This window comes from Protopterus annectens, chromosome 12.part0 (assembly GCF_019279795.1).
Source record: "Protopterus annectens isolate FY-2018-M chromosome 12.part0, PAN1.0, whole genome shotgun sequence".
Classification (NCBI taxonomy): Eukaryota; Metazoa; Chordata; order Ceratodontiformes; family Protopteridae; genus Protopterus; species Protopterus annectens.
Window position 1 is genome coordinate 1,264,167,378 of NC_056746.1, and position 26,012 is coordinate 1,264,193,389.

Consider the following 26,012-nt stretch of genomic DNA (forward strand, 5'->3'; position numbering starts at 1 on the left):
GCAGCTTTGTAATAGGGAGGTATATGGAACACATAGTGAGAAACATAAAGTCAGCTGCTATAAGGCAAAAATAAATAATAATAAATGAAATAAAATGATGATGTATGCATGTTGGAACAAAACAATGCATGCTTACCGCAAAGTAATTGATTTCAAATCTAGTCGATAACTCAAGTTTAGAGCCTGCCTGATAGAGCACAAAAATGAGTTGTCGAAGTCACATCATCATAAAGCAGTTTAACGACTGGACTGAAAAAATTCTGCTAATAGTAACAGTTGTGGAAATCCCACAGCAGAAGTTTAGCTGACCAGTCCCTTGAAAAACTGATGCAAAATATGGGAACAGAGATGGGACAAGGACAGATCATATCAATTTGCATAGGAGCACAGGCAGACTCTTAACAGACTTTCATCATAATTAAATCTAACTTTGGAATAAGTAATGCTGATGGGTACAGCTGTGTATTTATTATATGAAGGAGTAAACTCCTGTTTTGGAAAGTGTATATAGTTTTGTTTGTTTGCTGTGAGTGAAAGAGTGTTGGAATGTTTAAAAATGTGTTTAGTTTCTTGAATGATTTTTATTGAAATGAAAAGTCTGGGGAAATGTGATATGGTTTTAGAGATGTGAAGTGGTAACTACATACAATATTAGCCTTCCAAACATTATTTGTCTGCATGTAAGTTGCAAGTTGGAAACCTACTGGAAAGCAGTGTCATATGTATAGTATGTGGAAGAAATAGCTTTTTATCAGAATGGCTGCTTTGTCAGCATTAATATCGACTGTAAAAGGCCTTGCAGGTCCAGCCAAAAAACAAAGTATTTCTGTCAAGAAGTGTATGATGCAAATAATAATGTTACAGGTGATGCATTTGGTTAGAATTTCTAGACTGATATTCAGCAGAGTATCAGGGACAAAACAAAAGGGGAACAGTAATGTCGATTGTGAAATAGGCTCTAGTTGAGACAGAAGAGGATTATGCTAGCGTGTATTTAAATTCTACTGTGAATTTATTGTTATGAACATTTTTGGTGAAATAAGCACCTTTTAACATGGAATATTTATGGGTGGAGACTGGAACCTGATTTGCAATAGTGAGGAAATAGCTTGGACTTAGAAGGAAAAATATAATAAGTAAAGGTCGATTTCTGAAGAAATATTTGAGAATATTTGGTACAGAAAATGTGAATTTAGTAACAGGAACTTTTGACAGAACAGAAGTTATATATCACTTAGACAATTGTATTATTACAGATTCTTTGATATTATTCCATGTGGCAATTCCACATCATATACCCAAGTGTCTCTTCTGTGGTCCAATTTGGCCATTGATAGGAAAAAGGTGTGTGTAGTAAGGAATTAAAAACTAAGTATAACAGAACTTCAGGTATCCCGCATAAACAATTATCTTGGCAAAAACTTAGAGATTTGTTGGAAAAGTTTTGATGGTTTTGGTTAATGTAAATTTTTTGCTATATATTCTGTATATATTTGTTTTGTGTATTCAGTTGACAGTTTTGTTTTGTAAATGGTTTAGATTTGTTTAAAATACAATAAAAATTAAAAAGAAATGATATATCTGAGAAACATGTATACTTAATTGAAAGCTTTGGTACACATCCAATAAATATTTCAGGTCATGTACATATAAAAATATGATAAAGATTCAGGGTAATAAAGTAAAATTGAGGCACTAGTGCTTTACTGTGTTTCTGTGAAAAAGAGACATTTAATGAATTTATAGTAGAAATGATTAAGGAAGACAGAAATTTCTTCAGAAGGGATAGCTAGTGAGTGGGTTAAAATGAAAATCGTGGTAGAAAGAAAGAGCTATTGGAAGGAAATAAGAATTATTTTGAGTGATTGACAACAGTTTAAGTATTGTATTAGAAGTGAAATTTCTCAGATTGAGGAGCCATGCAGGGGTGTCCTCTTCCCGCTTTATATTTAGAGTCACTAGCTAAGAAAATGAGAGACTCACAAATTCAGGGATGAAACTGGTATGGTAATCAGGAAAAGTTATTTATTTGCTGATGGTAGGAAATGTTAGCAGTGTCATTGGAAAGTGTGAGGTAATTGGGAACATTTTTAGGAACATAAGTTGGTAGATTTTAAAAACTCCCTAGAGCGTGCTTTGTCAGAAATGTTGGGGGACATATGGTTGTAACTAAGTAAATGGTTCTTTTGAGCTGGTATATAAGATCTGAATGTAGCAACCACATATTACAGTCTTACTAAGTTTAATGCTTATTGGAAATAAAAATGTAAATCATCTATAACTGAAGTTTTGAATATTGAACAGGAGATGAAAGAACTTGAGGTGGGACCTTTAGAAAACGGAAGGCAGACATTATACAGAAATAAATGGTGTTTGTGGGAACAAAACATGCAGAATGATGTTCAGGAGGAGGAAGAGTGAGGTTTAAGGGAAGGCAGGAATTGAGCAATTTATGTAATTTTAGAGTGAAAATACAGTCATGGGCATTAGATATAAATAAATTCTGGTAACTATATTACACATTTGCTGAAATAACATGTTGGTATATTTAAAGTTTGCTTCTAAGTCACTGTATTTATATAAATGAACAATTATAGTGCAGCAGCCAAACCCTTTTTGATTCTGAAACTACAGTTTCAGTTAGCATAAAGCTTTTAATGGCTTCCTGCAGTACAGTTTCTTTTTCACCTTTTTTGACTGAGATATGCTGTCCCTTTAATTCAGAGATGGCTGTTGTGCACAGTAACCAGCCTCATCACCAGTTTGCTGTACATTTGCATTATATATCTCATTTTGTAAGCACTCTGATTGCTTCAGTTATTAAAATGTTGTTTCTGCAGGGATGTACTTGCACGTGTGCATATGCCTGTAAGTGTACTTATGGTACAATTTCTATTCTGAGCCAGTTGCAAATGTTAAGATATTCCTGTAAGAGAGACTGAATTTCTGTTATCATTGTCCTAAGGTGGGTGGCACGTAGCCTTGGTTAATCAAAAGTTTACCTTGGAAGTAAATAAAGGTAACAACAGCAGGCCAGTCATCATCATCTTCTTTCGGCTGTTCCCATTAGAGGTCGCCACAGCAGATCACCTGTTTCCATTTCTTCCTGTCCTCTGCATCTTGCTCTGTCACACCAACCACCTGCATGTCCTCTCTCACCACATCCATAAACCTTATCTTAGGCCTTCCTCTTTTCCTGTTACCTGGTAGCTTCATCCTTAGCATCTTTTTCCCAATATACTCAGCATCTCTCCTCAGCACATGTCCAAACCAGAGTAATCGTGCCTCTCTGGCTTTGTCTCCAAACCTTCCAACCTGGGCTGACCCTCTAATGTACTTATTCCTAATCCTGTCCACCCTCGTCACACCCAGTGCAAATCTTAACATCTCTAATTCTGCCACATCCAGCTCAAACTCCTGCCTTTTTGTCAATGCCACTGTCTCCAACCCATATAACATAGCTGGTCTCACTACCCTCTTGTAGACCTTCCCTTTCACTCTTACAGGTACTCGTCTGTCACAAATCACTCCTGACACTCTTCTCCACCCACTCCATCCTGCCTGTACTCTCTTCTTCACCTCTCTTCCACACTCACTGTTACTCTGAACTATTGACCCCAAGTATTTAAACTCCTCCACCTTCGCCACCTCTACTCCTTGCATCCTCACCATTCCTCTATCCTCTTTCTCATTCACACACATATATTCTGTCTTATTCCTGCTGACCTTCATTCTTCTTCTCTCTATAGCATATCTCCAGCTCTCCAGGGTCTCCTCCACCTGTTCCCTACTCTCACTACAGATCACAATGTCATCGGCAAACATCAGTCCACGGGGACTCCTGTCTGATCTCGTCTGTCAACCTGTCCATCACCATTGCAAATAAGAAAGGGCTCAGAGCTGATCCTTGATGTAACTCCACCTCCACCTTAAATGCATCCGTCACTCCCACCGCAGACCTCACCGCTGTCACACTACCCTCGTACATATCCTGTACCACTCTTACATACTTCTCTGACACTCCTGACTTCCTCATACAATACCACAACTCCTCTCTAGGCATCCTGTCATATGCTTTCTCTAAGTCTACAAAAACACAATGCAACTCCTTCTGACATTCTCTGTACTTTTCCATCAACACTCTCAGAGCAAACATCGCATCTGTAGTGCTCTTTCCCGGCATGAAACCATACTGCTGATCACTAATCATCATGTGCAGGCCAGTGACTGAGCATATTATATATTTATTTATTTACTTATGTATTCATCCATCATTCATACCACTACTCCTCTCTAGGCACCCTGTCATATGCTTTCTCTAAGTCTACAAAAACACAATGCAACTCCTTCTGACATTCTCTGTACTTTTCCATCAACACTCTCAGAGCAAACATCGCATCTGTAGTGCTCTTTCCCGGCATGAAACCATACTGCTGATCACTAATCATCATGTGCAGGTCAGTGACTGAGCGTATTATGTATTTATTTATTTACTTATGTATTCATCCATCATTCATTCATTTATGTGTTTGAATTTGTTAACCAGGGTAGAGCACTGATCAAGACTAAACAATTTTCAGTCACAGCTCAAGAGCATACAGAACAAAAATGGTATACTGACCCAAGCGCATACAAAATATTTATCGTAAAACATAGGTTTAGACCAAAAAAGGGTCACAAACAGAGAGTGCAAAATACCAAGCAGTAATAAAAATGTGTAAGATGTGTACATATTTACAATGACTACTAGCAAGGCTGGGGATGTGAATGGGGGGGTCTTTAGCTGTGGAGTACACAGGACTTCTGTTGTGCTGCTGTGGTGTTAGTGTAGGCAGCAAGTGACCCACAGAGATGAGTTACGGTGGAAGATCATCCACTAGAAAGTGGGAGTAAAGTAAGTACGGCATGAAGATTTAGCTTATGTGGCATGTTTGAGGACAGGTATATTCTGTCTCCTCAATAAGATATTTTAGCTGCATGTTGAAAATAAGTATGAGGTAATGTGTTTGAGAATTGGATTCTTGGGGGGGGGGGGGTTACTCCCACAGTTTGGTTGTGAGAGAGAAGAAGCTATGTCTGATGAAGTAAAGTTTACTTTTAGGGGTGTGGAGTAAGTGGTCCAGAGCAGGATTTATTCTTAGATTGTAGGAAGGTGTTTCAGTATGAGCTAGCTGCTAGGGATAGACTGTATTGGACTACAGGAATTTAAACAGTAGTGAACCTAGCAGTAGGTCCTCTCTCTGATGAGTAACCACTTGGGTTTTTTAATAGTTAGACAATGATATTTGTGCCAGTGGTAGCGTACAGTAAGTCTGCATGGTTTGTTGCAGATAGTTTGAATGGCTTTTGGATTTCTTTTGGTACTTTTGAGAGACTCCAGTATAAAGTAGACCAAAGTCAGGCTAAATTGTGCTGGTATGTGTTCTAGATAACCTGTATGATAGGTAGTTCATAGGTTCATAGATTAGTACTAGGCTAACTGTCCTTGTGTACCATTTTAAGCCTAGCCAAGTGAGAATCAAACCCTGCACCTTATGTTTACAAGGTAAATACTTAACTATTATGACAACCTCCCACCCTTTATGCAAGCCTTAAAACACCAAATGACTTTTTCCTAAAACCTAAAATTTGTAGTGAAGATATGAGCACGTTGTGTAGTAGAATTCTTTAAAATGTGAAAAAAATCACTGTTAATCTGTGTGCAAGGGCTGAGTTATATAATGAGCTAATAATGTTATCAGTAGTAAACCTAGGATTACAAAACTGTATTTTTGCATGGGGTTGTGCTTTCCTGCATTCCTGATGTGGGAGACCCTGCCTCCAATACTCCTTCAAGCTAAATGTACTGTTTGAGGCCACACTTCCTCTAATAGAGGGAATACCTTGTATTTTCTTTATTCAAGGTAATTTGACATCAAAGACAATATATTTACTCCATGGGGGATGGTGTGTGGTCTTCATTAGGGAGTTCCATTGGGGCGTAGCTCCATGCAGAGAGAGATTTGATTTTGTTATTTTGTTATGTGCTTCAGTTTTGCTTATGAAGCTCTTTATTCATCCATTTCCTTTATATGTCAGTTGTGGGATCATCACTGTTATGTTTTATTTTTCAGTCTGGTAAAGAGAGAAATTCAAGCATCAACTGGTTCCTGTGATACCAATCCATCCATCATCACCCCTTCTCATTTTGCACATGGGGTCAGGGTTTCACTTTCAACAGTGTTAATCATCTCGAGCCAAGGTTTACACCGTCAGGTGGTTAGCTTATGACACCAGTAAAGTAAGTTAAATTGTACAGCAGATAACACCACCATGGATGCAGTGGAATATTAAACATTTATAGATTTGTCTTGTGTTAAAGTACAGGTTTTAGGAGACCAAGAAATGGTTGCTAAAATGATACATTTTCAGATTTAAAACTGAAAACTAGATGTTTCGTTATTGTTAAAAAATCCATAGTTTTAGAGCCAACCTTTCAGTATTCAGTTGTGAGAGTAGCATATACATAAGGCATCCAGTGTTGTACTCTGTAGACTTGAAGGCACACTTGAGATGTACGTCACAGTCAGCTGCCTATCAAGTGCCAGGATCCGACAAATCATGCATGCACTCAAGTCACTCATCAACAAATACCGTTATGACTGTGTCGTAGTCTATGTTGGAGTGAATGACTTTAGACATACCTCTCTGGACCATATGAAGAGAGACATGATGGAACTCTTTGTGTGTCCCAGACAGGTGTGACCCTAGCCTAAGCAGTATCCTACCCTCAGCCAGGATGATGCCACAATAGAAACAAAACATGATTGACTTCAACAATTGGCTCAGCTTCTGGAGTCAGTCCAGGGGGCTCCAGTATCTATCAGCTTGGGAGGATGTGGTAGATGGACCTTGCTTTTCTTTTCTAGACATGGTCTGTCCCTGTTCCCCCCCTAAACTTTCGGATACTGGTAAAGGCCCTTGCCTCCCCCATAGTGTCTCTTTTAGGCAATGTCAAAACAACACATTTTCCAACATAAAATCTAATTGAGACAAACTCAGGGTCATTCTGCTTAATACTAGGAGTATAAAAACTAAACTGCATTCCCTGAAAGCACTCCTCATTTTAGAGGATGTTGACATCTGTGTAGTTAACGAAACATGGTTCAAGACTGCTGAGAGTTCCATTAACGTGCAACGCTATAATACTTTCTACACGTTCAGACCTCAAAATGAGCGTGAAGGAATTAAAACTGGAAGTGTATCAATCTTCATTAAAACCAAATACACTTTGAGACTGGTCAAACAGCATGACTCTATTGAACTACTCCATGTCCAATTAACTGTTGGGAAAGTACCATACCACATTGCTAACTATAGATCCCCCACCATGAACCAGGATAAGTACACTGCCTACCTCAACTTATTTGGAAACCCTCACCATACAGCCCAACACCTTAGTCATTTAAGATTTCAACCATCCCTCCATAGACTAGGGGTCATACACAAGCAAAAACACGCTCACCCAGAGGTTCCAGGACTTAAACACGAATGCTCTGGAACAGGTAGTTTGCACCCCCACTATGGACTCTAATGTTCTGGACAATAGTACTCAGCAACCTGGGGGTTCACTGTGCTTCCCCATGCATGATACCCTCCCTGGATAGGTCAGATAACAAATCAGTCTGGTTTAAAGTAACTACTGGAACTGACACCCTCACAGGAACAAAACTATAAAAAACTTTAGCAGAGCTAACTACAGCATACTAAGCAATGGTATAAAAATGATCACTGTGCAGAAGTGTATCCAAATGCCCTGTACAAACACTTAAGCAACTGCATAAACTCTGCTCTACCTGACAGAATCAAAACCAAGTCTTCCCATAAAAACAAGCCACCGTGGTGGACTTTAAGTATAAACAGATTATATAACAAGAGGAAGAAATGGTTGTCCAAAAGCAAGAGGGATATTACTCGGAAGAGGCAGAGTTCCCTCCTAAGCCTAAGCAAGAAAATCAGAAATCTTGTAAAGCTCTCTAAAGGAAATTATGAAACTAAAATCTCATCCCTAGCCAAGGATAATGATAAGGCAAACTTTAACTATGTCCCAAGACCAAAACGGAATACCCAGCTATGGGTTAAACTGGTTGTAGATGAGATCACTCATGCTACACGGGAAGATATCGCCAATCTGCTAGCTGATGGATTCAGTGCAAACGTCACCCCCCCATCCCCACCTACCATATCCCAAAGCATATCTGACACTAGCCCTCTCACCCCCTCCATCCCCATCTGTCATATCCCAAAGCATATCTGACACCAGCCCTCTGCCTAGTATCTCTAGAGAACAGGTCATATGTTCATTTGCCAAGGCCAGAAACATGGTTTCAATGGACCAGATAATATCCCAGGTTGTACTAAACAATCGAAAACAAGACCTAGAGGAACCACTTGGCATTCTCTGTAATCATAGCTTGAGAACTGGCTATGTTCCTGCAGAATGGAGAACAGCAACAGTAATCCCCCTGCACAAAAGGGGGGGCATCAACTGACCCTGGGGACTACAGATCCATAAGTGTAACCAGCCTCATCTGCAAGGCCATGGAAAGAATTATCATGGAACTTATCAAAAAGGACATAGGTGACCTCTAAATGCTGGACCCAACTCAGTTTGGCTTCGTTAAGGGTGGATCATAGCACCTTACTAGGCTACTGGCCCAGAGGCCCTTATAAGCCTAGCCAGTAAATTAATCCATGTTCCCATCAAGCTTATTAAATCTGGTGGACTTCTTTGAGAATGTCACCAAAGCCATGGACGAAGGTAAGACGGTTCACACTACCTATCTTGACCTTGCCAAGGCTTTTGACACAATTCCCCACTCTGGCATTGTTGAGTAACTGTCCCAGATAGAGATTAACCCTTATGTTACTAGATTGGTGGCCATTTGGCTAATTGACAGAAAACACTCTGCCAGAATTGGTGACTCCACCTCCACTAGTAGACCCATCACCAGTGGAGGACCACAGGGGTCTATGTTGGGCCCCTTATTGTTTGACATCTATTTCTCAGAAGTCCAGGCCAAAGTAGACAGCCTTTGGCTCACCAAGTTCACTGATGATTGCAAACTGGGAGCAATCACTGAGTCCCCCAACAATGTCAACATATTCCAAGAAGGGCTGACAAACAAATGATTGATGCCAAAGCCATGGTATAAAACTAAATGCAAAAAATGCATCATTATTCCTTTTGGCAAAACGGAATTCCCTACAAATTACAACATTGACAGTAGCCCCCTGAGTTCCAACCCAGTGTTGCGAGACTTGGGAACACAGATTGATAGCATTCTGAATTTTGACCACCAAGTTTCCACAGTGGTAAGGAAAGTCTTCTGCATGGCATCCAGGTCAAGGGATGTTATAACTCCACTGTACTTAACCCCTCATCAGAACACTATTAGAGTATAATGCACCCTTGTGCATGTACCTCACCAGACACCCACAGCAGCTGGAGAAACCTTAGAGGTTTCTCACTAAGAAAATACAGGGACTCCAAACCATGACCTACGTGAACAGGCTGAAAGCCCTGTCACTTTACTCTGTATATTATAGGCTGCTGAGCGATGACTTGTGCCTGGCTTATAGGGCGATCTCCATCCCTTCTCTAATGGAAATGCTGCACATCTGCAAGTCATATGGCACAAGAGTTACTCACTCTAGGGCTCTCAACCGAGCTTGTGACATTAACAGAGACAGACACTTCCTATTCATGTAAAATAGAGCTGCTCACTGACCCTATTCAAATGCAACCTAGATAATTTGATGAGATACTGCAAATTAACCCCCTGGGATGCCACCGGTGTCCCTCATGGACAGGGGTAACCAGTGTTAATCACAGACCTGCTCTGTTTATTAATTCATTCTAAGAACTACCCAAAAAGAACAAAAGGAGATACTTGGGATAAACATGGCTCGTCTTGTAAAGGCTATAGGGCTGCTAGCCTAGTAACCTGCTATGAACATATGAACACATTGAAAGACCCCCAATGAAAGAATTAGGGTTTCTACCCAAGTCTCAATAGAGATGGAGAATATTTCTGTGAAAATACAGGAGGCACATTCATGTTGATCTTTAGGGTTCTTGCCAGCTTAGTAACGTTTAAGGGCTTGCTCATAGCTTACTTTTTTCTCAGCATCTTGGCAAATCAGTATAAGGTGGACATTGGCCAGAAGTCATTAGGATTTAAGAGGGATAAGCTTTTAGGCTGAGATATAATTATGGCTTTTGTCTGTGGTTGGGCCACAATACCCTGTGTAAGCAAGGGGTTGAGCGTGTGGGTGGAAGCTCAGCAGTAAGCCGAATGCCCCTTTTTATGCAAGCTGACAGTAAGGATCTCATGAGATAGAGCTTCAGAATTATGGTAAATACCTTTTGGGTGAACACATTCATGAGTATAAATCTGAAGGGAGTGAAATTCCCAGGTTAAAAAGAAGACTGCTTTGACTTGGTCCGTTGTTGTCCTTTTATCAAAACTTGAGGATGAATCATTAGTATTTGTAAGGGAGAGATTTAGAAAAAAAATTAAAAAGAACATTGACAGTATCACAGATGGTGGGGTTAGAGTTTTAGAGCAAAAGTGAGGGTAGGCATTTATAGTATTCTCTTCTATGAGAGGCTTTAATTCATGCCATCATTTCTTTCGGCTCATAGGTGTGTATTAGGCTAATGGTCCTGCAGCCTTTACAAGCCTAGCCCATAGAAGTGCCCTGTCATCATGCCTCCAGACGTTAGTTCCCAGTGCCTCTATCAAGTATAGCCACTGGAGTGATCCCTGGTGTGAACTTTCTATTACCCATCCACTCATCAAGATTTCTCTTGAAGAGGGACAGCGAGGTGCTCTCATGACATGTATGGGAAGTCTGTTCCATAGCATGGGCAGTCTCTGGGTTATGAAACTGTCCCTCCAGCATGTTCTGTTGATTGTGGTAATGAGGTTGAGATCTCTGGAGCATGTGGTGCGGAGGGATTTGAGATTTCTTTAGATGTAGCATTTCTAACAGAGCCGGGTCAGACATGGCTTTGCAAGTCAAAAAAAGATCACCTCTAAGTAGGTGATATGAGACAGAGAATAGCTGGAGTCTTTTGAGTCTGTCCATGTAGGACATGTGTTTAATGCCTAGGATCCTCTTCATGAGGTACTTCTGTGGCCTCTCCAGCTGTTGCAGGTGTCTAGTGAGGTACATGCCAGATGGGGCACTATACTCAATGATTGGTCTAATGAGGGAAGAGTAGAGAAAGATGATGACCTCATTCTTCCTGATACAAAACCCTTGGTAATGAGATGTGCCACATAGAAAGACTTTCTGACCACAGTGGCAATGTGGTGGTCGAAGGAGAGGTTGCTGTCAACCTGCGTCCCCAGATGTCTTATAACACCTTCAGTGTTCAGTGGTCTCCTATCAATGTGGTAATTAGTGGGAACTGAGTTTTTACCAAAGGGGATGACGACGTATTTTTTGGCATTAAGGTTAAGGCCATGGTTTCGACACCAGCCATTGGTCTCAGCGAGGCCTTTCTATAGGATGTCTTCATCACTTGGTGAGTTAATAATGGCTCCCAGCTTGGTCTTGATTTTTTGGCCTGTTTCTCTGATGAGTAGGTTTGATTACTTTAACAACAGTCCTGGTGCGTCTTGAGTGAAAGCAGCATAGGTATGGAGGGCGACTATTTGTCTGCTGCTTTTCATTGTGGAAACCTTTAGACCGAAGATGGTGTTGAGCTCATTAAGTTAGCCAAGGAAGCATATATCCTTGGAACATTCTTACAGTAATAAGAAGCAAATTCTTCTGCACTTCTGAAAGGGTGACATATAGGATGTTAAGGGCAGCAGATGCATCAGAGTAAGGGGTAATATCACACCAGTCAGTGCTTTTAAGATCCTGAAGGAGAGCTTCACTCTATTAGGAGATTGGTCTACATGCAGCTGTGCTGTAAAATGAGTTGGAGCTTCAGTCTTTTAAATGACCAGGGTGTGAGAACTGGCCAGTGGGTCACTCATTAACTTAGGCAGGACATGCTCAGCGAGTCATACATCAGTAATGCAACTCATTCATGAGATTGCAACTTCAAACAGGAATTTTTAGAATGTGTCACCACTTTGAGGGTAATTTTAAGTGATGTTTTCTGTAAATTCTTTGCAGGTTTTTTAAACCCTTTGGATTATAAGAAATACATGTTTTGAAGACAAAGTGGTTAAGAAAATTAGCATGTTGGAGAGGAGGTGTGCAGTCACTACTGCACTGAAAGTAGCCATATTACGATACTTTACTTCTACAAGATGCTTCTTTTTCCCTGAGGGGACTCGCAGTGTGAGTTATCCTATTTGTATACAGCTGAAGCTACTTATGTATTTGCTGAGGGACTGTGTTATGAAATCAGCATGTTTGATTGTGCTGTGTGCTGTCTGCTGTCTGCTTTAGCAGTTTAATTAAGTGGTTGGCAGAATATGTTCCTGTTGGGCTGCAGAGGTTTTGAGGATATTTCATGTCAGCAGTTCTACAGAATGGCATGCTCTGCAAAGGAGAACATCAAGGACTATCCTTTGTGAGACATTCAAACTGATGGGGGGGGGTGTGTGTGTGTGTGTAATGAAATGGAGTTACTTATTCAGACATTTGCATTTATTTGTCTTCTGAGAATACAACAAAATGACTGTAGAAAAAAAAAATAAAGACCCACCGCCAATGTTTTTGTTTGCTCAGAATGAAGGAAACTACAGTTTGTCAAACAAAAGTTTATCAAGACTGGAAAATGTGTCTACGTGAAGTCATGAAAAAATCAGTGTTGAATATTGTATTGATTGTTGCAATATTCAAAACTATAAAGTCAAGTTATCAGATCATAACCTAACCTGCTATACATGTAGGTAAACATTCTTGTATTCATTGTAACAGTTGGGCAAACCTAGCTAGCCCCTGTTTTTAATAATAAGAACTCAGATTGCAAATCCTCAAGGGACAGGGATTTAAAAGTTTTCTGTCTACCTTCATGTTTTTTTACCTTGGAGTTTGTATATAAGTAGGTGATGCGAGGGTGGGCAGGTGGGGGCTTGCCTCCCAAAAAAAAAAAAAAAAATCTAAGTTTAAGAGGAGGAAGTAATGTGGCAGAGATAAAAAGGTATTCTTAGCTGGTGTGCCTTCACTGTGTTTGATTAGATTTTCTTTGGGTGCTACGGTTCCTCTCGCATTCCAAAGACATGCATTTGGTGGATTGGACACTCTAAATTGGCTGTAGTTGTGAATGCATTTGTGTAGTATGGAAAAAGAGCCATAGTATGGCTAGCCACCCAGCAGTGTATGAGCACTGGCTGTAGATGATGGTCACTGTTGATGTGATACCGATCCCATGTGCAAAAATGGGGTTACAGATGGATGGATGGCTGGATAAGGGTGAGGGTAGTAAATAAATATTGTGAGTGGCAGCCATGAGATGTGGATGTTCTGTTTCTTGTGATCCACATGGGAGGTCACTTTAGATTGGAGAATAGAAACGAGGTGCCTGACAACTCTTTGGCTACATTTTTTTGGTTTTGAAATATAGATACAAAGTTCTTAGGATAAGCAAGCCTTATAAATTTGATTTACATGGTCAGAGCTAATATGATTTTGCCAAAATAGGTATGGAAATAGGTGTTTTAGTGTCAGTCTGAATTAAGGTATAACCTCTGTTGTGATGTGGGGTGCTTGTGTCCCCAGTATTTTTTCATAGTGTGTATAAACGAGCCACATAAATATGACTTGCAAACTTTTTTAGTATCCAGATCCAGTCCATTATCCCTAGGTCAGGAGAAGGAAATTTAAGTCCATTGATGTTTATTATATAATGACATATAAGGATAAATGTCAAGTCGCCAAACATAGTTTTAGCGTAAACAGTTCACTGAAAACACCGTCTGTGAGCATTAAAAGATTTTTTTTTTACAGTGATAAGCCCCCTTACACCCCCATTGGGGGACATCCCCAGGAATTATATATTTCAACTCTGAGATTGTACAACAGTGGAGGAAAAGGAAAACTTCACTGTGGCAAAATTAGTTTTGGTGAACTGCTTTCATTTTTTTTTTTTTTTTTGTGTGTGTGTGTGTGTTTGCAGAGACTACTTTCATTGATACGATCCAGAAAGATATTTAAATTGATGCATGTCTATAGCTCTTGTAGTAATCTCTCTACATTCAAAGAATGAACACGTAAGTACTGCACCCACCCCAACAAAAATATTTAACAGGGTGCAGAGATCCTCCACATCCCCTTGTAGAGGTGCCAACCGTTTTCTAATCAGCTCTGCAGCCCGTGCTTCTTGGGTAAGGGGATGTTTACCCTTTTGCAAAGACTGCCTTCAGGACAGCAGTTCTCTGTTTTACAGTAAAAAAAAAGGCATTTGCACTTGCAGAATTTGATTATGGAATGTCTTGGAACAAATTTGGTTTCAGTCTTCCAAAAGCAGTGCCAGGGGTGAAACTGCAACCATGGAAATGAATGACTTTCTGGTGGGATAAGCATTTGATGTTCCAGCTGCTGAGTGCAGCGATAAGATGTACAAGGACATCAGCAGTAAACCCTAATCTGTGATGGATTGAAATAAGGCTGTCTGGATCTTTTTCTGCATTTACTGATGTACACATATTAGTGCTTAGGCTTTTGTGGAGGTGTCAAACCAAATAGAAGTCCATAATTGTATTATCTCTGAAGGTTATATTTGTTTATTTAGCCATGACAGAAGCATGCGTTTGTTTTGTTTCTTTGTGATGTCTTAAGTTACTGTATTGATCAGCTGAGTTTTTTTCCCCTTCCCAGAATGATACAGAAATGAAAGAAAACAGGCAACAGCATGTCCTCAAAAAAGAAGGCGAAGCAGTATTGTGTGTTCATAAAAGATTTCAAGGATGGAAGGCAGTATTTCCTGACTGGAATGGTAGGAATCTGTGAGAGAGAACCAAATCGTAAAGTGAAAGTTTCTGTTCTCGATGAACAGATGCATTGCACGACTGTGATTACCAACCTGAAGCTGCTGAGTAAAGAAGAAGCCGGGTTTTTACTCAGTCTTAAACTGCCGGACAGGAGTAGGTGGCTCTGTAATGACGAGCTGCTGAAGTCTGTATGCAGCCTGCAGAGGAACGACGTTGTTCAGTTAAGCACTAATAAAGTCGGCATTGTCAAGGACATATTGTCATTGTCCTTGTATTCTGAGCTAAAAAAAACACACATTGTAGTAGAGCTGCTGGTAAGTTACTGTTTGGAATTCAATTTTATCACTTTTGACAGTATGTTAGTTGCTTAGGACACCTCTGCTACTTAAGTATTCAAATGAGTTCCCAGTAGAGTCATAGGCTGCAACTTGCTTCTTGGTATTCTCACCAAGTGTGTGTTATAAGTGAGTCTTGTTTTGCTCCCAGCTGTGATTCTGTGGAATAATCCTCGGAGAGTTGATGCACTTGTTTTAAAATGTTTTACAATGTTTTGCGGGAGGGATTTCCAGTAAACAGATTAACATCTGAATGAACCATTTGGAGCTTAGATGTCAGAATGTTAAATTGTACTAATATGCCCGTGCGTTGTAATATTTTTAGTTATGCCTTTGTTGTGAATTGTTGAAGATTGGGACGTACTACTTTTCTTTGTTTTCCAGGTGTAATGAACAACAGGCTGGTTAAGCATACGTGCACTTTTTAACTTATTGACTGCTTATAAGGTCGTACTCATTCATAGCCGTATTACAGCCTGAGATTATACACATAAAAAGACATGTTGCACTTCCCATTTTTTTCTTTATTTTTGCAAGTTTTCTTAAGCTACACCATATGCCATTAATTTCATATTACCTTCTTTTCACATGTTGTGTGTAATGGATACTGGTAAATAATTAATTTTGAAATATTTAATTAAATTGTTTATTTTATATTGCCTGTCTTGGTTTTTAACCCTGAGCTATGATTTTGATTGTCTTGCACAAACCATAGTGATGAGTATCTGTCTGGGTCATCGACAACATTAAGGAACTTTATCTAATCTGTTATCAGTGTCTCAAACTAACTCTTGGGCCACTGTTAGTGGTCATTGAGAGAGTATGCAGAGAGTCACTGGTACCAGAAGGCTTCATAAAGGTGAGAAATATTTACTGCCTAGAGCAGATTTCAAGAAGAGGAAAAAGTACGTATGAACTCATGATCATGCCGGTGGGTATTATTGCCATTTGTGCTCTTCTGATGTGTTAAAGAAATGTCACAATTCGTCTCCCTGCAGTTGCTGTCCTTGTAAGGACTGGTCAAGCTGTCATTCCTTAAAGCTGGATTGCCACTTGAGGAAAGACCAAGATGGCTGTAAATAAACACATGCAGTGACTTTTGGTTTTTATTCATTTAGAGACAGTGCTGCTGCTGTTTTGCACTTTAAAGCCTTCTGACTAATGATTTACTTCTGCAACTCTGAATTTTCACGATTCTTCTTGTACATTTTTGTAATATGTTGCAGAAGCAACTGTACACCGACTTGTTTCAGAAAAACAGTAGTAAAATGTTTAAAAAAAATGTTACCCCCCCCCTTGCATGCCTTCCAGCTGGCCATCAATTGCTCTAGGTCTGTTGCCATTGCTTATTTTTACCTTGATGTCCTTGCTAGTACCTCCAGAGGTAGGGGAAATCTCCATTGGTGGGTTGGGAAAGAGAAGTAGATTGGATATGATCAGCTGGCAGCAGTACACGCACAGCCATAAAATTCCAGTACTGCTTTAATTTATTTTATTTTTAATAGATATTTGAAATTCCGACCTCAGATTGTGGTATTACTTTTTATGCATTATGTGTACAACTTTAAACTTTATAAGAGGACCTCTCCTTTTCTTCCTGGAAATAGGATGCAAAACAAACTAAAAATGATTAATAAAAAAGTCAAACATTTTATGCAGAATAGTAGACCACACTAAAGATACCAACAAAGAAAAGGACCACCAGCTAGCAAAACCAATGTTCTTTATTCTCTAACGTCTCAACTGTAAAAAAAAAGTCTTAAAGGAGCAATACCATATCAAAAATACACCTGCCTTAAATACACACACCAATTAATTGAAACACACAATTAATTAAAATAATAAAACAAATAAATACACATCAAATAAAATATCTCCAATTAATTTCAGCATTTAACCCTCGAGGGGATAGAGTGTCATACTTCAAAATATATACAGATTCTTTGTACAATAATATATTTGTAATATTACATTTTTCATCCAATATAGACCCTCGTAGACCATCACTACTACCTCCATGTACTTGTTCAAAATGCATAGCTACTGGGCTTTCTTTTTTCTTAATAATATCCCTAATATGCCGTAATAATCTTACCTTGAATGGTCTTTTGCTTTCTCCTATATAAATGTTTCTAATGCTTAGTCAAACACTCTGCTTGTGCTGTGCTGACGAGGTCATAACAAGGCCGAAATATGCATATCCATAGCTAGTGGGGTTTGGCTTTATTGGCCTGAAATTGTCCATTAAAACGACGAAACAAGTTATGGGCATTCAGAATTGCCATTGAGCTTAAACACCTGATGTTCATAAGGTTCATTGACATCCATGTTGAGAACACTTGGTAAGGCTAATGATCAGAGACCCAATCCTAATTCCTAGTAGCACATGGGGCTTTACCCACTCCATGTACTCCAGTTGCAGAAAATAATGTAAGAGCGTGACGTCTGCTATGGCTTGGAAGGCTGTAAAACACAGCCCTGCTACACAGACAAGGAGAAGAAGCAAAATGCCCCTCTGAGGAGCTAATGTCTTTAAAAGCTGCTAGACACTTCACTTTGCCTCACGTTTTGCTTAAAAGTGATTAAAAGTGAGGAAGAGTGAAGTTTTTTAATAGCTTCTAAAGCTGCTTTTATTTCTGATGCTGTTCTATGATGCCAGCACTGGCCTCTGTTATGGAATAACGTGAGACTAGAGTCTTAACTGCATTTAGAGGAGCTTAACAGAAGTTTGTGAAACACCTTTCTGACACTAAACAGGTGCTTAACAACCCTGTATGTTTTTTTGATTTTTGAACCTAATAATTGAGCTCCATGCACTATGAGATTATTAAGATGTCACTTAGACATTGATGCGAATGAGGAAATATTTCTCAATAAACAAATAATAATAGCAGCAACATGTGCTGCTTGGTGTGCTGAGAGCTCTTCCCTGACTGTACTTTTAAGGGCACAGGTGATGAAACTTTTTTATTTTATTAAGCTTTACAGCACTGAAAGTACATGTTGTTTAATGGGAGGTGGGTGTTTTCTTCCTATTTAGGGCTGTGTGCTTAACTGTAACTGTTGTTGCTCTTGAGTGGATGCTACCTTCTGCTGTTTGGTGCTGCATAGTGTTCTGGCAAGTCTTCTCTGGTTGTTCTTTTAAGGACACAGGTGAAGAAACTTTGATTCTTTGCTGTAAAACTAACAAAATAACAAAAAGTATGTGTTCTTTAATGGGGCTCCGATTTGGGGCTGTGTGCTGAAATGTAATTGTTGACCGGACACTATATTCTGCTGTTTGGTGGTTCTTTATTGTTGCATTTAAGTAGTTATAGGTTAATAACAACATATTTATTTGGTAGACTAAAATATAAGAATTAAGAATTTGTAACTGATTATTATGGATTCTTTAAATTCATGTTTCTGAAGCTTTGATTTAATCAGAAATATTTGGGTAAATGTATTACTTGTGGTGTATCGCTAATACATTCTGATTTAGAACAAAACTATATTAATTGTTCACATTTGGGAGATTTAAGTTTATTTTAAATAGTAAATTGTTTGATACTCAAACTAAATGCGCATGTAGTTATAAAGCAAGCTTAAAGTCTGTTTCGTAAAAATTGGCAGTCAGAACTTTTAGATATATAAAGTAATGATATTCAGAAAATAAGGATGAAGACAAGGGAGGAAGGTAAGGTTGATCAGCTGAAAGTTAAAGATCAAGGTTGAAAACAAGCTGGGAAAAGTTAAGTCAGTACTCCAGTTAAGAAGAAACAAAAAGCTGGGAATACTAATGGAGCAATGAAAAAGAATGTTAGTAAATCTTCTACATTAACAAATGTAGTATAAGAGAATTTTCATTTAGTTCGTCAAGTGTTACTTCAAATGAGACATTTTTATCTGCTAGTAATGAACAATGTGAACAAACTAAAAAAGAAGATTTGGTCACTTTTAAAGATTTTGTGGATGACACATTTGGTTATACCCTCTCATGCGGGTGACTTAGATCATGCCACAATAAAAGGAATAGAGAGTTTTTGTACTAACAGATCTGACTGTTCTAATGTTTCAAAATATAAAAATAATGGTCTGGATCTAAGTTTTTTTTTCAGGTTTAAGAATTGTACTGAATTTTTTTTGGGCCTCATTTAAGCGGATCCATTTGTACAGTAGAAACAAGAAATTTAACAAATCTTTAAAATGTTTCTGTGGTAATGCCCAAAACCTGTAGAACAAATGAAGTGAGTTAAAATTTATTGTACTTTCTGAGGAATATGAGTTTATTATTACTAAGACACGGAATTCATTTACTTACAGATATAGGCTATAATAAATTTGAATGCTTATGATTAAGGCAGAGAGATGGAGGCATAATGGTATGGGTTAGAAATTCAGTTTCTTGTAAACTTGTTTTGCTGAGTTGGCGTATGTAATAACCCAAGCTTATGGAATACCCTATAATACTGATACTTTATCATACACCTACAATGGATTTAGATACTTACTATAATTATTTGTCTCTATTTAATATGAATTTAGATTATAGAAATTTGGTATTGATAGGGAACTAATTAACCTACCATTGATTTGGCAAGTAAATGGGGGAAATAATTGTGACAGATAATTTACTGAGATCTTTAAGTATCATAATATTATATAATTGATTTTGGGACTGGCCTGAGGTAGTAATATCGTATACTTGTTAGGTACAGATAATTTGATTTTAATTGAAAATATTTGGAATTCTTCTCCTCTAAGATTATCTAATAGTTTATCCTTCCCATTTGAAATAGTTGCTAAGGGTAAACCAAGTGTATAGACCAAACATTATAATTATGGTCTAATTGATTATTACCAGTTAAAGAATAATTTGCTAGCTTTGGATTGGGCAGAGATGGCTGAGTCAGTTAGTTGGGGTTATAATATATAATTTCTATTGTATAACAGTGTAGTTGGGACAGCTTGCTATATAACAGTAAATTTCAAAAATAAATTCTCAGTGTGGTGAAATTCTAATTAGGCTTGTATAGGCCCTAGGGCCGATAGCCTAGTACAAACCCATGAACCTATAACTTGAGCAGATTATGTAATAGGGAAAAAAGGCTTTTTGTATTTGCAGTAATTTACCAAATAAGTTTAATTAAAGAAGTTAAGTTAATTAAAAGAAGTTAAGGTTGAGAAGCATGGAACTATCACTAAATATAAGAAATGAAAAGTAAAATATGAACATTTGTTGGCAAATGATCAGACAAACACCAAAACATTTTATAGGTTCATAGGTAAGTACTAGGCTATCTGCCTGAGGGCATCTATAAGCCTAGCCAGAATGTGTTGGCTTTTGCCACCCCCTTAGATTAGTTCCTTGTGCCTCAGTCCAGCAGAGCCATTAGTTCCCTGTGCCTCTGTCCAGCAGAGCCACTGCAGTGATCCCCGGGGTAAATGTTCTGTTTCCCATCCACTCGTCAAGGTTTCTCTTGAAGAGTGTTAGTGAGGGGCTCTGCCTAATGTAGATTGGAATCCTGTTCCAAAGCATGGGGAGTCTCTGGGACAGGAATCTATCCCTCCAGCACGTCCTATTTATCGTTGTGGTGAGGTTTAGATCCCTAAAGCGTGTGGCTCTTGGGGATTTGTTTTTTTTAGGTGAAGCATGTCCATCTGTTCTGGGTTGGACATGGCCTTGTATGTCAGGCAGAGTTCACCTCTGAGTAAGCGGTATGCAACCGAATACAGCTGGGGTTTCTTCAGTCGGGCTGCATAGGGCATATGTTTGAGGATAGTAATCCTCTTGGTGAGGTACTTCTGTGGTCTTTCCAGCTGTTGCAGGTGTCTTGTAAGGTATATCCCAAATGGGGCATTGTACTCTACGATGGGTCTGATGAGTGATGAGTAGAGGGGCACAATAACCTCTTGTTTTAGATGCGAACCCTTTTGTGATTAAGTGGGCCACATAATTTCTAACCACCTTGGCAATATGATTATCAAAGGAGAGATTACTATCTACTTGGGTTCCCAGATCCCTTATTACATTTTCTGTATTAGGGGACTACCACGTATGTGGTAGTTCGCGGGTACTTTGTTTTTTCCAAAGGGGATGACTATACACTTTTTGGCATTTAACTTGAGGCCATGATTTTGACACCAGGTATCTGTCTCAGTGAAACCCTTCTGGAGGATGTCTGTATCAGCTGGAGAGTCAATTATGGGCCCCCAGTTTGCAGCTGTCTGCGAACTTGGTCAGCCATAGTCCTCCTGTGCTTGCCTGTACCTCTGAGAAGTATATACCAAACAGGAGGGGTCCCAAGACTGAGCCCTGGGGGACGCCACTTGTAACTGGTTTAGAGTTGGACCTAGAGCATGCAACTCTCATCGTGTGGGCTCTATCCATGAGCCAATTGGCAACCCATCTTGTGATGTAGGGGTTTATGTTCAGGCTGGTGAGCTTGTCTATAATACCAGAATGGGAAATGGTGTTGAAAGCCTTTGCAAGGTCTAGGTAGGCTGTGTGGACCTCCTTTCCCTCGTCTAAAGCCTTGGTAACTGCCTCAAAGAAGTCCACCAGGTTTAGGAGGCATGATCTGCCCTTAACAAAGCCAAACTGGGTAGGGTCCAATGTTTGAAGGTTCCCAATGTCTCTGTTAATGAATTCCATGATGATGTGCTCCATAGCCTTGCAGACCAGGCTAGTCAGGCTTATAGGGCGATAGTTCCCGGGGTCCGTTGTGGCTCCACCTTTGTGGAGCAGGATAATTGTTGCTGTGAGCCACTCTATGGCTACGTAGCCATAGAGTGGAGTGGGATAACTGTTGCTGTGCGCCACTCTATGGGTATGTAGCCTGTAGAGAGGCTGAGTTTGAACAGTGTGTTTAGGTGAGGGGTTAGTTCATTTTGGAGCTCGTGTAAGACACAGCCTGGGACACCGTCTGGTCCCATTGAAGCTGTATTTTTAGCTTTGGATAGGGCTGTTTTAACCTGTGTGTCAGTGATTGCCGGGGCACTACATTCTTCTGGTATGGTTATGGGCCCTTTAGGTGGTGAGAGGGGGGTGAAGTTTGCACTAAACCTTTCTGCCAGAATGTTGGCAATATCAGTCGGTTCAGTATATTTTGTGCCATTCTGCACTAACTTAGAACAGATCTGAGAGTTTCTACGTAGGTTCTTGACATAGCTAAAGAACACTTTATGGTTATCTTTGGAGTCCTTGGCAATTTTTCTTTCGAAGCTAGCCTTGGATGATTTTATGAGAGATCATAGTTTCTTGTTGATATTGATCAGGGGTGTCTTTCCTTCTTGGGATTTTTACTCTTTTCTGCACTAGTTTCCTCCTTCTATTGTATAGCTTGTTTATGGCAGGGGTCCACCAGACTGGTTTCCTTTTCTTGGAGGAGTGAGTCTTGGTTTTGCTGGGAAAGCATGATCCATGCATTCTTGCAGGTGCTCATAGAGTGCCTTTGTAAGGGATTCAGCAGCTTGGACAGCATTGTCCTTTAGCATGGGGGCTGTGAACCTTTCGACTTCTGTCTTAAGTAACGTGAAGTTTGCTTTTGAAAAGTTTTTCACAGTGGTTCTCTTGATTGGGGGTGGGGGCGGAATGTGGATATCCAGAGTGATTAGTCTATGGTCTGATCTAACCAGCGAGGGTTTGACCTCCAGTGTAGAACACTGGTCGCCCATGTTGGTGATGAGCAGGTCCAATATGTTGTCACCTCTGGTGGGGGTGTTGACCAGTTGATCCAGGGTGTTCGAGTTTATAAATTCTAGGAAGCATTGGGCAAGGGAGTTAGTACTTGAGTAAATCACCCAATATTAGGGCATTTGGCAGGACCTTCATATTTTCCAGTGTCACCAGAAACGCAGAATGGGGGTCCTGGGTCATGGTGGGTGATCTGTAGCAAGCTACAATTTGAATTGCAGTTTTGCCCATTGTTAGTTGCACATGGATGATCTCTGAGGCATTGTGCTGTGCCACTAACCTGGAGGTGTGGGTATCCTTGATGAATATGGATACACCCCCACCTTTTGTGTTTTGGTCCGGGTTCTGTGGCTAAAAAGTATGGTATGAGTTATAGCCTGATAGTGCTGGGGTGCTCTCTGGAGCATTAAACCAGGTTTCTGTTACTGCACAGATATCGATGTTCTCCTTACTGAGGAGTGCCTCGAGTGCATGCATTTTGAGGTTTAGACTTGTATCATTGAGTAACATTATCCTCAGTTTTTGGTTACTTGTGCTATTTACAGTGGTGGGTTTGTCTTTTGACCCTTGCCTAAAAAAGGCAGTATGGGGGCGGCAAAAGCCTTGGCCAATATTCAAAAGCCTAAGGGTGACAGGTGCAAGCCATCTCTTGCGAAGCAACGTGGCTTATCGAGCATGTCATCCCAGGTGGACAGATACTTGATCCCCTTTGAATGACACCAGAAACTTCGCCAATTGTTGAAATTGATTATTTTTTCTTTATACTCTGGCATCATTCTTGATGAGGGCAGGATGCTACTCCGGGTCAGGGTCATACCAGCCTGGGCTACGTGATCAGAGAGCTCTTCCATGTCTCTTTTCATGTAGTCCAGGGAGGTACGTCTCGGGCCATTCACACCAACATGGGCAATGAAAGAGTCATATTTGTACTTTGTTCTGGAGTGACCTGAGTGCTTGTTATGTGGCGGATCCTGGCGCCCAACAGGCAGCTAACTGTAACCTTCTTCTTGTCCAGCCTAGTTAGTGGGACATCAGTGTGCCTGACTATAGAGTCGCCTATTACTAGTGTGTTGGGTAAGTTATTTTTGCCTTAAGGGCTGTGATTGCGTGGCACACTGATTATGTAAAGTATGTGCTTCATGGTTTGTGATGGTGTGCGGAGGTTGCTTGGGTGTCTGCTTTGGAAGTCTCTGTTGCTTTTGCAGATTTTTATTTAGAGCCTCCGAGTATGTTTTCATGTATTTGTGTGTTATTTGCTGGTGTTGGTTTAGTAGCTCTATGTGAGACTGGAGGTGTGTTGCAAGTATTTTCCTTCTCCTCTTGACTGTCAGTTCCAGTCTTGGGTTGGGAGAGCTTTGCCTCCAGTTTGGCTGTATAATTGCATCTCTCGCATATATTAGTGTTTGGTGGTAGGAGGAGAGGGTTGTCTGTGTACATGAGGCAGTTGTAACATTGCCTCAAAATGCCCAGATTCACCAGTTGGACTGGAGAGTACACCTGAAACTGCCCTTTGGACATGCCTGAATAGGTAAAGTGAGCTGTTTTACTGATTAGCTGGTAGGGGCGAATCGAGAGCCTTGTCCTTCTGGACAGTATAGGGGGTCTAGTGCTAGGGTTAATTAGTGCTTGCTATGAGTTTTGAGTAAGTGCTGGGCTGTGAAATGAATGGTTTTAGTGCTTAAGTTGAAAGTTTGTCTAGTTCCAAGGGAAAAATTGAAGAGCAGACTTTGTGGAGCTGGGAATACTTTAACCCTAGCTAACCAGCACTGCCCGGCGGGCAAAACTGTGCAAATGCGGATTTTATAGCAGGGAAATAAAAGAGAGAGAAATTAGCCCAAAATGGCCAATAAACTACTAACTTCTGGGCTCCAGAAAACAAGGTGCACAAATTTCAGAAAGAAACGGATCAAATAAGCAGGCACAATAAGCCTTTAACCAGGAAATTCCCAGCTCAGAAGGGCAGAATCTAGCCTCTCCTCCCACAAGAGTGCAGCCTACAAACCATCTTAATGTAAAATAACTGTCCTGAAGCCCAAGTGCTTAAACCAGAACTAATGCGCTTTTAGAATAACACTGAGCCTTCAATCAGCAATTCCCAACTTAGAAGGATGTAAGCTACCTGTCCTGCCACAACAATGCAGTCCACAAACCTTTTTAATGTAAAACAGCTGGATTGAAGCCCAAGTGCTTAAACCAAAAGGCTTAGAATAACAGTTACATTTTTAATCAGGCTACTACCAAGCAGTAATAACTGCAGCAGAATAATACAAATTAGTACTTTTAAGAAGAAGCACAAGCAAAATAAGGTAATAAAGTGGGAAGAAACACAATTACAGTAAAAGCAGATGAATAAAGTGCAATATTTTCTTTATATATAACAATAGAAAACGAGCAAACTGATTTTAATAAATTACCCAATTAACCAGTAAAAAAACTCAAAACTGAGCCCTGTTCCAGCAGTCTTCAATCTGACAAGTTCTAACCGCACACTCCTGCCACTAGGGTGCAGGGGAACCTTCTCCAAAAAAGATGGCCTGGATTACTGCTCAAGTTATACAAACAAAGCTAGACTCAGCAGGCCTGAATCTAGTCTGTGCTACAGCAGACAAGTTGCACCAATATCAGAAAAACAGTTCAAATGAGCAGGCACAGTAAACCTTTAACCAGAAATTCCCAGCTCAGAAGGGTAGAATCTAGCCTCTCCTCCCACAAGAGTGCAGACCACAATCCTTCTTAATGTAAAATAACTGGCCTGGAGCCTAAGTGCTTAAACCAGAACTAATACACTTTTAGAATAACAGACACTGAGCCTTCAATCAGCAGTTCCCAACTTAGAAGGATGTAAGCTACCTGTCCTGCCACAACAGTGCAGACCACAAACCTTCTTAATGTAAAACAACTGGTTTGAAGCCCAAGTGCAATAACCAAAAGACTTAGAATAACAGTTGCAGTTTAATCAGGCTACTACCAAGCAGTAATAAATGCAGCAGAATAAACACAATTGAGTACTAAATGCATTAATTCCTTCAAAAAGATTGTATTAGTTCTGTTTTTGTAGAT

At 39.9% G+C, this 26,012-nt stretch overlaps 1 protein-coding gene across 3 annotated transcripts in view; it reads left to right on the forward strand.

Moving 5' to 3' along the window:
• The window catches only part of LOC122817110 (ubiquitin carboxyl-terminal hydrolase CYLD-like), a 363,020-nt gene that overhangs the window by 20,597 nt on the left and 316,411 nt on the right, over window positions 1-26,012 (forward strand). For 2 of the 3 annotated variants that reach the window (XM_044090288.1, XR_006367148.1), the window contains exon 2: window positions 14,830-15,256. In XM_044090288.1, coding sequence (XP_043946223.1) covers window positions 14,864-15,256 — 393 coding nt within the window. In that variant the 5' untranslated portion in view covers window positions 14,830-14,863. Of the gene's footprint in view, window positions 1-6,123; window positions 6,281-14,829; window positions 15,257-26,012 lie in introns of those variants that run through there. The other variant, XM_044090289.1, reaches the window with a different exon arrangement.